The 15,625-nt window shown below is 33.9% G+C and overlaps 1 protein-coding gene across 5 annotated transcripts in view; it reads right to left on the bottom strand.

The window, feature by feature from the left end:
- The window catches only part of LOC125048552, a 28,401-nt gene that overhangs the window by 6,789 nt on the left and 5,987 nt on the right, over positions 1-15,625 (bottom strand). For 2 of the 5 annotated variants that reach the window (XM_047647266.1, XM_047647267.1), the window contains exons 2-5: positions 12,158-12,225; positions 10,000-10,591; positions 9,294-9,375; positions 7,614-7,740 (exon numbers count right to left, since the gene is read on the bottom strand). In XM_047647266.1, the coding sequence (XP_047503222.1) occupies positions 7,614-7,740; positions 9,294-9,375; positions 10,000-10,131 (341 nt within the window). In that variant the 5' untranslated portion in view covers positions 10,132-10,591; positions 12,158-12,225. Of the gene's footprint in view, positions 1-7,613; positions 7,741-9,293; positions 9,376-9,809; positions 9,924-9,999; positions 10,592-12,157; positions 12,226-15,625 lie in introns of those variants that run through there. The other 3 variants (XM_047647268.1, XM_047647269.1, XM_047647270.1) reach the window with 3 other exon arrangements.

Raw genomic sequence — 15,625 nt, 5'->3', positions numbered from 1 at the left:
TATGACATGCCAGTTTCCTCACGATACTTTTCTTCACCGTACGAGCAAGTGTTAAATGCGCACATAGCACGAACTCTAGGATGAGAATCGCTCGCTGAAAACATCAAGCCAACACTTTGAATTGTCTATAATAATAATATAGGATACATATATATAAAAACCAAGCATTTTGTATTAAGCACATAATAGTAAACTCCATATTCATAAATTAATCTAATTTAACTCAAAAGTATTCTTTTATCCAGTTCTATCAAATTATATAGTGAGTGTTTAAAACCGTGCAATTTCACAAATATGTTTTTACATAAAGACCCTATATGTCTCAGTGTTAGTATTTTTTATATAATTGACACATTTGAATAGAAGCATCATAAAGAATCTTGTTACACAATGCAAAAAGAAATTGTCGAGAAATATAAATCGCAATATCTATATAACCCAATGACAGATACAAAAGGAATAAATTAAACAGTAATATGCATTCCCATCACAATAGTCAATACACCTCCGATTTTGGGCATCAAACCTGCGTGCTTCATATACAAATGATAACCGAAATAAATCCGGAAGTAGGGTTACGAAAATAATCTAATACGAAACCGCGAGATGGCGTTCTGCACATTAAAAAAAGATTCCTTGGAGATGGGCCAGTAATTTACGAGAGATTATCTCACAAATAATCCAGTTAAACGACAACAAAGAAAAATCGTCTGATTTAAGTCTTACTGTGTAGTCATACAAGTGATATAAAAGGTATATCTAAAGAACGGTAACATAGCAACAAAATTTTATTTGATTCCGGATCAATTAACGAGAAACTTAGAACACAGACTAGATTCTAGAATGACCAACCAAGGTAGTCGGAAGACTCGACTCAAAAAGGCTGATTTTGTTATATGAGAAACAAACGAGGTGTTTATCTAGGTGCTACGAATAATTGAAAACTTCTATACATTATAATATAAAATCGCAATACTTGCAAATGTTCAAGGCTATGCCAAAAGAAACTAACACCTTTGCAAGTGTGCATAGCCACGTAATGCATCGGACAGGAAATAGTCAGCGTGTGTTAATACCTAAGTCGACGTGGGCTGATATTATATTACAAAATTGGATAACTTCGATTATAAAATAACTAATATAAATAAGTATAGATATGTAGTGATAGTGGGCCTAACAGTTATAGTCAAAGAAAGATACAATTAACAAAAAAAAATGCAGTCTTTTTTCACCATTATGTACTTTGCCATTATGTACTATATAAACTCTGCCAGCGCAATGAGTCGAAGAGATTTAAAGCGAAGCGAGAAGTGGATGCTGATGGAACAAAAAAAATTTGTCCGAAACTTAATAACAAAATTGGTCTATATAATATATTATATAGTATTTTAACAATATTGTAATAGATCATATATTAGAGTAGGTAACGCGTAGATCACCAAATCTCATTTGGATTCTTACTTTTTGTATTATTACTCAAACATAATAAAGTACAGAGTGTACTGGAGAAAAATGGAGGACTAAATCCAGAAATGTAACAAATAAAGAGGCCGATGATGAAGTACAGAAAACACCATAAAACCACTAAGGGGATTATTAACCATATCGCCTTGGGAAATTCCTTATAAAGTAAAGAGTTAAAAAAATATAAAACGAAAACCTTACAACAGAGAGAAAAATAAAACATTTTTATAGCTTAAAGCAACAAGTCGTATAAGTATATCGAAGAATATCCGAGTCGTTCATTTAATATTAACTTAAAAAATAAATTAATATTTCCGTCTTCTACTCGAAGCCCATCTTCTATTTATATTTAATTAATTAGACAATTAACCTACATCAAACACACGTAATGAAAAAAGGTATTAAATCGACGACTGTTTTTGACTGTGCAACCTTTAGAGTTTAGATGAATGCCAGTCCATCCTATTAGAAGCAATTTGTATGATTCATTGCTAGCATTAACGAGGTACATCAACTACTAGAATATTATGCTCTTAATCACGTTTCTGTTTATATTAAATGCAGCGTAGTTTCTATTTCAATAGAGAAAGTTGGGATTGATTACTCACGCTAAGTAGTTTTAAATAGCTCGAATATATGCACTTATGTTTTGATATATTTATTTAAGTTCACCACATAATACATAATGCTGTACCTGGAGTATATGTTACAAGCTAGCTTTTATGAAATACTAGCTGTCCGCGCGAACAACGTTTCTCCTTAATGTGATTTTACTTAGCCTACCTTTTTAGTACTATACCAACATGGAATATTTTGCTAGAGACTGTTCGGTTTTCCGGAATGAAAACTTTTTAGGTTTTTCTGTGAATTTTTCTCTACATAAACCTCAGAGTTCAAGTCTTAAGTTTTTAATTAACAAATGAAAAATAGGTGTTGATCGTAGAGGGGTGAATGTTAGGGGTTGTATGTATTTTTGTATGATGAATTATAAAAAAATTATAAAAAAAAATTGTCTAAAAACTAAAAAAAACTTTTTGTGGTGGACACCCCTCATCACTTAAGCGTTTGAAAAATAGATAGTAGCCGATACTCAGACTTACTGAATATGCATAAACAATTTCATAAGAATCGGTCAAGCCGTTTCGGAGAAGTATGGGAACGAACATTGTGACACATGAATTGTATATAATATAACAATTATTGATCAGCCCACTACCGAATATATCAAGCTTCGGATAAGTACTGTTTATTCCGTTATATTCGCTAAGAACTCGAATGAAAGGTGCCTGAACTCGTAGGTTAGTTTTTGCAGACGGAATTTGATATATTCTGTTGAAATTAAACTTTGGGAATAAATAAGGGACGACAATGTTACTGTCCTGTTGCTGTTCCATATTTTACCATATAACAATTTATATAAGATCGTAAGACCAGCTACAGATCTCCGATCGCTATATATGTACTATTTCCCGATAAACATTAGCTATTACTTTGCACAAATAGGAAGCCTACGTCAAAGATGCGACATCTACAAATTAAAATAAATATATTATATGCTTCCAAAATATCTTATTAATTAGAAACTGTAATTTATAAAGCATTGTACTATTGACCAATATTGTAATTATATTTACAAAAATTGGTATATTTTAAAGATTAATTTAAATATTATTTAATCCCTTTTTAAAACTTAATACTCTATCGTTACACGAGTCTCTGTGTTGCATTCAACTTGTGCTGGAATGCTAATTATTTCCTCAATTTCATGAGATCAATTTTCCCGGCGGCTTTATTGTACGAGAGCTCGTCACTGTGAATCATGTGCAGTATAATGTGGGTGGGAATCACTTGAGACATATTTGGGACATCACTGGATAAGGACAGAATAATATTCTGCTTAGATATAGAAAACAATATCACGCAGTAGTTATTTTGTCTATACGGAATATAAAAATAAAATCGGCATTTATATTTAAATACATTTCTTTCAGATTCTTTCATATATGAATACAGTAAAAGAAATCTATTGGATTAAAAAATTAAGACAAGAGCATGCGTATGCCAACACCAGTTTTAAAACTATAAATAATATTTATAATTATTAAATTAAAAATATAGCCAAAACGGATTATATCATATATATGTCGCAGCCGACTAGCTTAATTAGCCGTTCAATTAACAGCCTAGCCTTTTAACTAAACGGCGCCGTTTAAGTAACGGCCTGAAAGATATTCAGCCGTTGTGTGTGTTACAACATTTAATAAACTGGCTGGCTGGCAGCAGGCTAGGCAAGTAATGAAACGTCATCGATCCATGTCATTTGCCTAGCTGATTGGTTCAATATCTTTCAGGCCGGTAGTTTTGTGCTAATTACACAAATATTTGTTCTTAATTCATCCAATCATGTTCTTAAAATATAAAAAGATTTTAAAATTTGTTTGATTTTTTTTAAATTTTTCTTCTTTTTGTCTATTAATTTACAAACGGCTAGCCTGTTAATTGAACGGCAAACACTACGGCTGAATATCTTTTAGGCCGCTAGTTAAACGGCGCTGTTTAGTTAAAAGGCTAGGCTGTAATTTAACGGCTAATTAAGCTAGTTAGCTGCGACATATATATGACGAACGTTATGTATTAACAAGTGAGGTGTTTATGGGAATGTGCAATGTATGGGGAGTGTAATTGTGTTTTTTATGTGATCTTCAAAATCCTTTCGACTTGCTTACTTCCTTCGAAAATACGCGTTTGGAGATGATAATATGGCAATAACCGAAGCTCACGTACTCCTTAATACAGATTTACATTATATGTAAATATAATATTTCGAGCAGTTTGTACCAAAATAGGGGATATGAAACGGCTCAATGTGGTGACTTCTTTCAAAGTCAAAGATCATTTATTTCAATTAAACCATCTAAAATGGCACTTTTGAACGTCAAAAAAAATATATAAAGAAGATTCTAGTTGCCCCTTCCAAAAGGTAGTTTCGTGTGGAGAAGAATGGGCAAGAAACTCCACACTTACTCTTTTAAAATAGGTTTACAATATTTTGTTACATTTGTTAAATAATTATATGTGAAGACAATGTACTCTTAGAATAAACTACTATACTAAAAAAGTTAGTATACATGTTCCTCACATATTTACAAATATCGAAACCATAGAATATTAACATTAAAGAGTAATAAAATTTAAAAAAAAAACACAACAAAACAGTGTGTGAGATACAAAAAAAAAATAATAATAATTACATTTGTAGCATTATAAATAAAAAAAAAAAAATAATAATAATAATTTAAAATTTAATTTTTTAATCGGCTCATATCATTATTCAATTTATAGGAATGAAAGCCATTGTCATATTAAATACAGAAAAATGTTATCGATAAGCCAAAACGCTTGCGTCTTCGTAGGTCCTTAACCGATGAACTTCAGCCCATTTACAGAACACGTCCTTGTACCAACATAGACCGTACTACGTAACAAAATGTAGGTATAGCTTATACCAATGTCAGATTATGTTCAGATTGTAAAGACCCACAATATACTCGTATAAGGTGACATTAAGCGTGAAGGATTACCACGCTTGACTTGAATTCAAGAATTACGATATTCTCGTACATATCTAATAGAGTTACGTGATACTTCGCTTTGGCAATTTAAGCGGTTATCTAAGGTTTGATTATTGACCCCGCATCTCAGGAACATCCTTTCAAAAATTTACATCCGCGAGACCAGATAAAGACATTATGGAACAAATACCTAATCGACTAAACAATAGTAATCATTAGATAATTGATCAAAAATTCTCTACTCCTAGTCGGCCTCAGATTGAGAGAGTTCGAAGTAGCGTAATAGTAAATTATACATCTTCGTCTGTCTAATTGGGAGTTTAATTTTGTGAAAAAGGTAATGTATGAGCCAAGGCTGTACATTTTGCTCACTCAGGCTTTCTGTTTTATAACCGCGGCGATTTCCTAAATCATGGTAGTTATATTATTGCCCGAGGGTATAGCCACGTAGGCTGGCTGGCTTTTTCTTCAACTGTTACATTGCATTCATTCGTTACATAGCAATTAACATTTCATTAGTTCGCGTATTTTCTGTTGTACGTGAGTGGTTAATATAGAGTAAAAATAAAATCCTCGAATATTTAAAGCACCCGATGACCCAGTAACCGTACAGGTAATACCAGTATCAAAAATTACAATTTGTATATATTATTTATTCACTAACAAACTGAAATGATTTTTAAAATCTTGACATACTGTCTCTATGGCGACGGCACAACGCTGTCCGCTGTGAGGAAAAATAAACAATATAACGTTAATATCTGCTCTCAATCTCACTAGTTACCTAAAGACGGAAGGAAAGGTAATAAACAGACTAAACTAATGAAAATAGTCAACAAGCTACTCCAATATGGCTGACAAAAAATAATAATTTCGCGCTGAGTCACTATGAAAAACAGCAAATGCTAGTCATCTATAATGACCTTGGCTTAAACGACATGGGGACAATGCAATGATTATCAACACTGTTTTAAACAATCCGTGACGCAATAGTCCGATGAATGGACTGACAGCCAGAAGTCGGTGTTACAAAAACAACGGTCTAGAAATAACATGCTAAAAATGAATGGATAGGTATTTAACATGCGTTTTTTTTCGCTTCATACAATAAATGACAGAAGTGTGGAGACAACCTTACGAAATCTGCTTTGTTGCAAAAATAAATAGTTCCATTACGCTTTGAACCATTAATTAATAATTTATGCATAGCTCAAAGTTTCTAATGTACTTACATATCAGAAGTAGAATAACGTCCACGAACCATTGTTCTATCCGAATAAAGCAAATAGAAATCAACTGCAAACTTCACCTCATTACACTACATTAACATAAAGATAACACTTGTGTTTACGCAGAAAATATCGCACGAAAATCCCAAAGTAAACTTGCCCGTCTCAGTTGGTTACGTTAAAAAACTTATAAAAATAGAAATCGAATCGGCCAAACAAAACACGAGTCGAACGGAATGTTTAGTAAAGGATTTCGTTGACTAAGCGTAAATATTTTCACAATTATTCGCGGTTACTGAAATCGGTCGTTCGTTAATGCGTTCGTTGTTTGTCTGCGTTCGTTGGGCTGCCGTGGTCCTAGGCGCGTGCGCAGTCTGCGCGATCCGGCGTCACGGTACTAGGTTTAAATTGGCGCGGGCGTGCTCACGTCATCGCAGCCGCGCACAAAGTGATAACAAAAACTCTACAATTATTGTGAATTGATACTACGCTACGTCGCGGCCGACAGCAAAGCATCGCCGGAAACACAGTTCTGCAGATTCCCAACGCTTGGACATCTGCCAACGACGCCGAATCTCACTACCGTTTTTGACGTGACTTGTAACAAGGTCGGTTCAAAAGCTCTTTCCCGTAATGTAAACATTCTCTTTAGTAAGTATATCATGAAATTTAGAGTAGATTTGCCAAGCTCATCCAAATGAAGCAACGCCAAAAATCTATTTTGGAAGTTATTGAAGCATAAAGAGCTCGTGAAATCTACTATTGGTAGGGTTTTTAGTTTAATTCAAATATTTATATAAACGAGTATATACATCAGTGGCGCTACAACCTTTTTAAGTCTGGGCCTCAGATTTATGTATCTGTTCCATGGTCATTTGTAAATCTAACATAAGTAGGTGATCAACATCCTGTGCCTGACACACGCCATCGAACTTTTGGGTTTAAGGCATGCCGGTTTCCTTCACGGTTCGAGCGAATGTTAAACGCGCACATAGACTGAAATAGTCCATTGGTGCACAGCCGGGGATCGAACCTACGACCTCAAGGATGTGAGGCGCACGCTGAAGCCACTAAGCCAACACTGCTCATTTTTATAGACGAAATAAAACGGGTAGCCTAAAGGATCATTTCAGAATTAGATTCGAGTAATAAACATCGAATTATATTTTAGTTCAGATTTTAATATTGTCTGTTACATCTGGTGTTCTCACGTAGCCCCGAATTTTTCGATCTGAGATAGAGTTCGGGAAGTGACAGGGATACTTTTCCTTGTAATTTCTATATCATTCCTTCTCAATCTCTGACCCAAACTACAGGAGCAATGCTGCTTATAATACAAGACACTTACCTATTATGTAGATCAGCAGTTTTGGCCATGGTGAACTCTTTGGCGTGGACATTCAGCTTGTTGGAAGGCGCCGTCAGTGTGTTGCCTGAATTGCCTCCGCTGGTGACAGCAACGTCTGTGCGCACGCCTGGTGGTCAACGAGGTGGTCAAGAGAAGAGGCGATAGGAAAGATTAGTCATTTGTGCTTGTGTAGTGAAATACTGTGAGATGCAAAATGGATAGGAAAGCCCAAGACGAAATGATCTAGTTTGAATGAGCACATGCAGGTGGAAACATGAAGTGTCGTTTTAAGATAGATTAGGTTATTATATAGAACATTAAATAATGGGTTCTATTTTAAGACTCATGTTATAAAAGGTATAATGCAAAATTCGATTTTTATCAAAAGCTGGTTGTACTTATATTAATTATTTAGTTTAATAAAGTTATAATGATAATCTGACATCGATGTTTATTTAGACTAGAGTCAATGCAAAGAGGTGATAAAGTGTGGTATAATAGAATTGCTAACAGAAAATTAAAGTCAAAAATACTAGTCTAAGAACTAAACGTAAATGAATTCATGTAATTAAACATACTTTTAGTATAATTTGTATGTATGTGTGTATGTACATACTAAACATCTTATTACAATAATATAATTTAAATATTTTTAATCGCTCAATTATATTGAACAATTTCACTTAGTTAATTTGTGACTTTTTACGGTTTATGAGTGCATTGTTTAGCGCGACGTACTTTCACAAACAGTTTATAAATCATCATTAGTCTAAGTACGTAGAAAATATATGAAAAATGCTGACTGTAATAGCGCTATAAATATACATTGTGTACATAGTAAATACTATTTTAAATCCTATGAATCAACTGACAGCGTGACACATGTCATCGGATACAGCGGTATTTTTTGGCTTCTACAAATTTTGCTATTTTGATATGTCAAAAGTGTGTGTTACGAAATACTAAAGTAATTATTATTTTTTATATTAACACAAATTACTGTCGAGTAGCTGCACCCTGTAATTACTAAATGGAAAATTTTAACGAAAATATAACAGCAAGGCTGCGTGTTTCAAACCGTTTCGGTGAAATGATCAGACTTTCATCGGCCTCAAAGACGAAATAAATCGATATTATTTAGTAAAACGCGAGCTTCAGAGGAAAGTCTATGTACGAATGAAGACTTCCTCTGTCAAGTCACAGCGAACCGCGGAGAGTTCGCGCTCAGACTTTTCTGTTAATCTAAAGCATACATAATAAATCGCTACATACATATAGTTCAATTTTATATTGATCATATACTAGTTGCATTCAATGTAAACAAACCCGTTGTTTCTGTAACAACTGCTTCCGTTACGGGAACCACGGCCGTGGTCGCTGGAGGGGAGACGGTCGCAATTGGCACAGGGGACACTTGACCCACTGGCGTGCTAGGCACAGATACAGCCTGTTTCACTATAACTCTAGACATTTCACACACACTTTTTCAATTTTCTCATTGAAAATTCACCGCGATAAATATCACCGACCGCAACAAACATCAGACTGTCGTCCCGTTCCAAATATGAAGTTTTGTTTATTTTTAATTTTGGCGCCAAACGCTCGTGACGACGCACTCAGCCAGCATTTTCCATAGATAAATTATTGAATCGATAGTATTTTATTCGGTTTGATAGTTACCTGGTGGTCTGTAGATTTCAAGGGTTGGCTTTCCTTTTGCATTTGTTAAGATCATGCTCCGTCGTTTCCCATTACTCGGAAACTGTGGACGATAAAATATAATTTTGAAAATCAAACGGAGAAATCCTATAAATGTGACCTATGCTGTCATGATTTATTTTAAAACTATGTACTCATAAATTTGAAAGATAGCACGCATAACTAGCATCATTCACTAATTTAGAGCTGTGACCAGTTCCAACAAAAATATTTGTATGCATCGCTGTCATTTTGAAATCACAGAATATAATGATTATATTCTGTGATTTCAAAATGACAGTCATTTCGCCAAGGTTTCAGAAATTTGTTTGTCGATGTCAAATTAATATGAAATTATTATTTAATTTTCTTTTATTTTGATATGTTAAACAAATTTTGGCTAACATTTCGTAACAAATACAGCTCGATACAAGTGTGTGGGTGTAATTGTGCAGTCGATATGTGCACCCACGTTAAGATTACAATGTCAATATTTACATATTGTAAGCCTTGATTGGCCTAGACTTTTACTTTTGCCGTTAATTTGCTAACGTGCAGCAATTCATCCGCATCCAATGCACATTTGCAATAGTTATTATAAGTAGTATGTAACTGTGAATATATAAGAGCCACAATTATTATCGATTCCAAAGAGAAAATATCAAAATACAGGAAAGTGTTGTATTACCTGGTTATGATGCAAATTATGATGAGACTGAGGCCGTATAAAACTTCTCTCCCTCATGATAACTCCAGGGGAGGCAAAGTCCTGCACCCTGTAGCTCCTCTGCAACTCCCCAACGCCTATTTGGGTCTGCATTGTCTCTGGTTAACGTTTCTTTTTATAGCGGAAATGACGGACGGTTTAAACTCTTTGGTAGGCTAAGAAACTTTTTACAATCGATCCACCCAATTTTTTTTTTATTTTTATAAAATTTACAATAAATACACTAGATGAATGACTAGTATTATAGTTACAATGTCGTTATTATAAAATTAATTTCCACAAATATTTACAACACTTTGTTAGAGCTATTAGGTTAGAAATGCGCTTTAATTTTATCCTTGAACGTGACGTCACGTCAGAGATCTCTCCTTATAAATATAGACCCCTCCTGTGGCCACAAAGGGGGGTTGTTCGAGAAAGTTCGTTTGGACGATATGTAGAGCGGTGCAGGATAACTTGGTGCCTGACAGTCGTAGAGCGATTTTCGAGACTAAAGCATGTGTCAACTTCCTTCTCGAATCGTTTCGTTATGAGGGGTATCTGTGCCCCTTATCTGAAACATAAAAGTAAAAAACCTAGGATCATCTGCAAAAACCAAATTAGCATCAACCATTTTCCGGTTGCTAAACAGTCTCCGCTTCGTTGGAAACGTTTAAATTTCGTCGTAATATGTTACTATAGTGTGCCAGAGAGCGATGGAAAGGAGTCGACTAAACATACAAAGACGGAATAAAGAAAACAACAAAAATAAAAAATAATAGACGCTTTAGACAAAAATGGAATTGGGCGGGTCATATTGCTCGCATGGACAAGGAAAAATGGATTGATGAAATAAAAAGAAAAGCAGGTGGAAACTGGAGCACCAAAGCAAAAGACAGACAGATGTGGAGCAAAATGGAGGAGGCTATTACCCGTAGAGGGGTCCATAATGATTTATGATTTATAAAAATTAATTTTAACTTTGATTCTTTTTAATTTATCATTTAAAATTTATAAACATTGAAATTATTAAGTATGATTGGAATTTAAATTTAAGGATTATAAATAGTAATATTGTATTTAATGCATGCACATATCGTTTAATACATTATTCATTATTAAGGAGGCTATAATAATAATAGAAACATTGCTATACTTAAACTATTAAAATTAAAAAAAAACTAGAAGTAGATACTTCTTTTGCAGCCTACCGACGTTTTCATAGAGTCGATAACCTAAACTTACAGTTACTCACTCGATGGACGATGACTCAACTCATTGTCATTACATGATGGCCGGTAACCATAGATTATAATCGGGTTTGATATATTGCGTGACTTACGCAATGCAATAAATATAAAATGAAGGAAATATTTGATGATGGAAAAAAGGGATAAATAAAGTTCTCTACGCTTGGAAAATTGGCTCTTAAATCTGGATATTTGGAAGTGAAAGTGATATCAATTAGAATCTTTCTATATTCTTATTTAAACTATTATTGATTATATGATCTTTCCTTCGGGACAAAAGTTTTGGTAGTGTCGATATTACTAAACACATATTTTGTGATAAAAATACATAGATCCGAATAAAGAATTACCTTGAAATGAACTAATAAATAACAGGTACTTTATATTAAATTATACTAAAAAATAAGTGCTGGATAGCGGTTGGCCAAATATCGTAGGTAAGATTCATTAAAAAAAATATAAATTTTAATCTCACTCCTTATCGTGTGAACAGATGAAAGACATAGACATAACATTTATTTCTAACGAAACACACACACTGAAACACAAAATATTTTTTTTAAGGAACAAGATGCATTTTGCGTGTGTAGTATGTGTGTTGTGGTTGTAACTGTGTTTGTGTGTGGGCCCTGGCTCAGCATTATGCTGTAGAGCAGACCTGCTCAAAGAATGAAATAATAATAATAATAGTAAAAATTAACAGTGTAAGTAAAGAAGACTTGAAAGATTTGTGTATAAAAATTAAAATAGACGATTTTTTTAAAACAAGATAAATAAAGAGATGTATATAGATTGTATTTATCTTAAGTCTATTACTATAATTTCTTCCTAGTGTAGGTTAATGGATATTTCTGACGGTTAACAACTAATTGATAAGAGAAAATGCTCACCGCTCTCTCGTTTTGCGGGTCTGTCGCTCACTGCACTCGAGACTCGTTCATTTAATCGTATTTGTTCACTGTAACAAAACCCACGGTTAATACTCTCTCACCTGAAATGTTCTAGTTTTTCATGTTTTTTGCTTGAATAAACCTATTCATGAGGAGAAAGTTTAGATTGCCGCTGAAATCTTTGCGGTCTTGAATTCGCTGCAATCATGGATGGAAATAATCAAGTAAAGTTTTTTTCTATTATCGTGTATACAGTACTGTATACAGTATAACCGAACATGAACGCATTAGATCTGATAATAGAACAGGCAAACAGGCAGATGGCTCAACTGCTCTAAGCTCGTCACTCAGGCGTAAAACCATTTAGTAGTTTAGTCATTTTTCATTAAAAAAATTCCGCATACGTAACCTAGACTTACTAATTCGCCGCATAGAAAGATCCATAGTGTCATAGAGAATGCATTGACTACTTTATACTTTCATTGCCTATATTCTTGACGGAACCTAAAGCTAATACGCCTCCACGGGGAATGCTTTTATTTTTAAATCATGTCACTCATGATATAAAGATAATAAAATAAGATTCATTTCAGTTATCTTCTTCTTTTAGTGCCTCTCCATTAGTCGAGGTTGGCCGTCAGTCTCATGAAGCGTGTCTTGTCCTTTGCCAGATGCAGCAACCCTTCTGCAGTCGCAATACCCGTCTACTCCCTAACGTTGCAAAGGCATGATTTTCTCTTTCTACCAACACGCCATTTACCCAGGATTTTACCCATTATAATTAATTGAAGAGGTGGTAGCGGTCATGGCGCAACACGTGGCCCAGGTAAGCACCTTCCCTTGACTGCATTTCAGTTATAAACAATAATAAATTTTGAAATTATTGATTTAATTTCTTTTGTGCACCCTTTTCACTATCTACAAAATACTTAATCTCAATTTGCATATTGATATGAGTTTTCAATGCAGTCTTATCTTATCTTAGATTTTTAGCAAAGACGGAATTTGCTAATTATAATGACCTACTTTCATGTTTGGTATATCTGGATCATATCACGTAACTCTGTTTGCCTATGAACGTCAGTATTTTAAAAATATGAAGGTTATAATGGCAAGAAACTCTCCGCCACCCATTTAAATAAGGTTTTTTCTCCCTTTATTGGCCTGCACGGTTTGTGCGTTAACCATGCAAAAAAGTTAGGAAGTGCGTTATGAGATTTATTTTATTGGATTAGAAATTGGAGCGGAATTTATAAAAGGATCAGTTAAATTTATTATATAAGTACATAAATGGTTATAATTTTATATTGTTTAAAATTTAAGTTTTTTTTTATGTATATATTTTCAGTTAAATGAGATTTTTTTATGGCTCTGGCACGATTTGTGCATTAGCCAGCGTCAAGTATAGGATTTTTTTATAATTCGTGCTTGTCTTTAGAAATTCGACCGCGTCCTCCATGTACGGTTTAGGCACTCGCCCGGTACCACACAACCCTCCCAAAGGCCGAGAACAAATTTAAATTAAAACTTGCCCTCGAACCGGGAATCGAACCCCGTACCCCTCACCTAGCTGCCACTTAATAAGACCGCTAGGCTATGAGGCCCCTAAATAAATGAGATTTAAAAGTAAAATATATCACGCCATCTTCGTACGCTGTTTTTGCGTGACTACCAAAAAACTTCGCAACTGGTCTAATGCTACTATTTCCCGTTTCTCAGGAGACAAGTTGATCAAGACTGATCCGAAATAGGTTATATTCTTAGTGTTATGCCGGCTACGTGTCGGATTGACGCTAAATTTAATACACGTGTTTATTTAGTTAGGTATTTTTTTTAAATTGCTTTTAAGGATTTTATAAGGAACCGCAACCAGAACCACGCAATTTGTTGAGTAACATTCATCTGTTATATGAATACTGCTTAGATATTACTATCACTGAACTGACAAAACTAATCAATAAACCTTATATATATATTTGAGATTGATAATCCTTGGGATTGATTTGCTCCAGTACAAACAATTTGTATGACTCAAAACTTGGCGAATAAAAAGAGTGGCGGAGAGTTTCTTGCCCGCTCTACGCCCTTGCGAAAGTAGTAAATGAAAATTTAGAATCAATTTAACATCTTTTCTGTTGACGTTCATAAATGTACTTGTTTACCTATATGAATAAAGTTATTTTGAGTTTGAGTAATAGATTTTAATCCAAGGTTAGTCTGCTTGTTCATGCAGACACTTCAGGATATGGCCTATCATTGAGTGAAATTTCTTCAAACGTTGGGTTAAAATGGTTAACCATATTAGATCAATTTTACGATCGTTGTGGCCAAATTGAATCCAATTTATAGGAGACCTATGTCGTAAACCAATAAGGAGTTTGTGATGTATAATTTAAAATTTATTTTTACAGAAAAACAACTCTTTTGTTCGAAGAAGTATATGCCTTATAAAAAAGGAAAGTAAAAACATATAACATGATAATTTTAAACATTAAAATCAATCAATGAAGCGTTAACAAAAATTTTAAACTTCAAACCAGAAAATAATGTAGGCGTTGCCGTATGACATCATGTTCGTGCACGTCTCACTCATTTGTAATTGCAATAAGGAATAATCACCTTTCGTACTTTTGTTAATAAAGCCATTATTGCTTGAAGGTTCGTGGTAAAGATCGGTAAATATATGCAGAAATCTCTATGTAAAGCGTAGATTGGTATACTCTGTGCCACAGTTGAGTACACAAATATCATAGTTCTAGGTCGGTGATGCATTTTGTTGAGTCTAAAGTCAATTTAAAGCAAATCATTATTTGGCAATTCCATTAAATTGTTATCGTCTGGTATATGTTATTTTTAGACTACAATCTTATAAAGCCTCTATATATAGGTCAAAGGAATTTAGTTGTGCTGTATTTATGTATTGTATACTTCAGAAGTCCTATGCTTGGATACATTATTAACCAATTTGTTTTTTCATTTATCAAAGTGCCTCAGAATTTATCACGTGACAACGTCTAATAAATCTATTAACGCCGGCTGCACGCATAAAAAAAATGACTTATTGTCCCGTTACGCGCATTGTCCAATTACGCTTATTGTACGCTTGCGCCGCAACTCTCTAACACTCGAAGAATTAAGTATGCAATCATTTCATCAATGTTTTATGTAGTTGTCACGTTAAACTATAGATAGTAAACCGAATTTACAAATAACCATTTTTTAGTTATGATGTAGGCAATGTCTATGGCTGAACTATTAAACTTCATTTAAATTACTTATCTTGCACAAAAGTATCTTCAAAGCCTTGCATCTCCTGTTAAAAATATTAAATGTTGCATAAGGATGTCTATCTTAAATCATTATTTTCATTACAAATACAAAAAAACATTATAAAATTAACTTTCCTTGATTAATTCGCTAAATCAACTAATTGTAATTCAATTCTTGCGGTTACTTAAGTAAACGGGA

This window comes from Pieris napi, chromosome 4, assembly GCF_905475465.1.
Source record: "Pieris napi chromosome 4, ilPieNapi1.2, whole genome shotgun sequence".
Lineage (NCBI taxonomy): Eukaryota > Metazoa > Arthropoda > Insecta > Lepidoptera > Pieridae > Pieris > Pieris napi.
The sequence above is the reverse complement of the archived record's forward strand: the minus strand, read 5'-3'. Positions and strand labels throughout refer to the sequence as shown.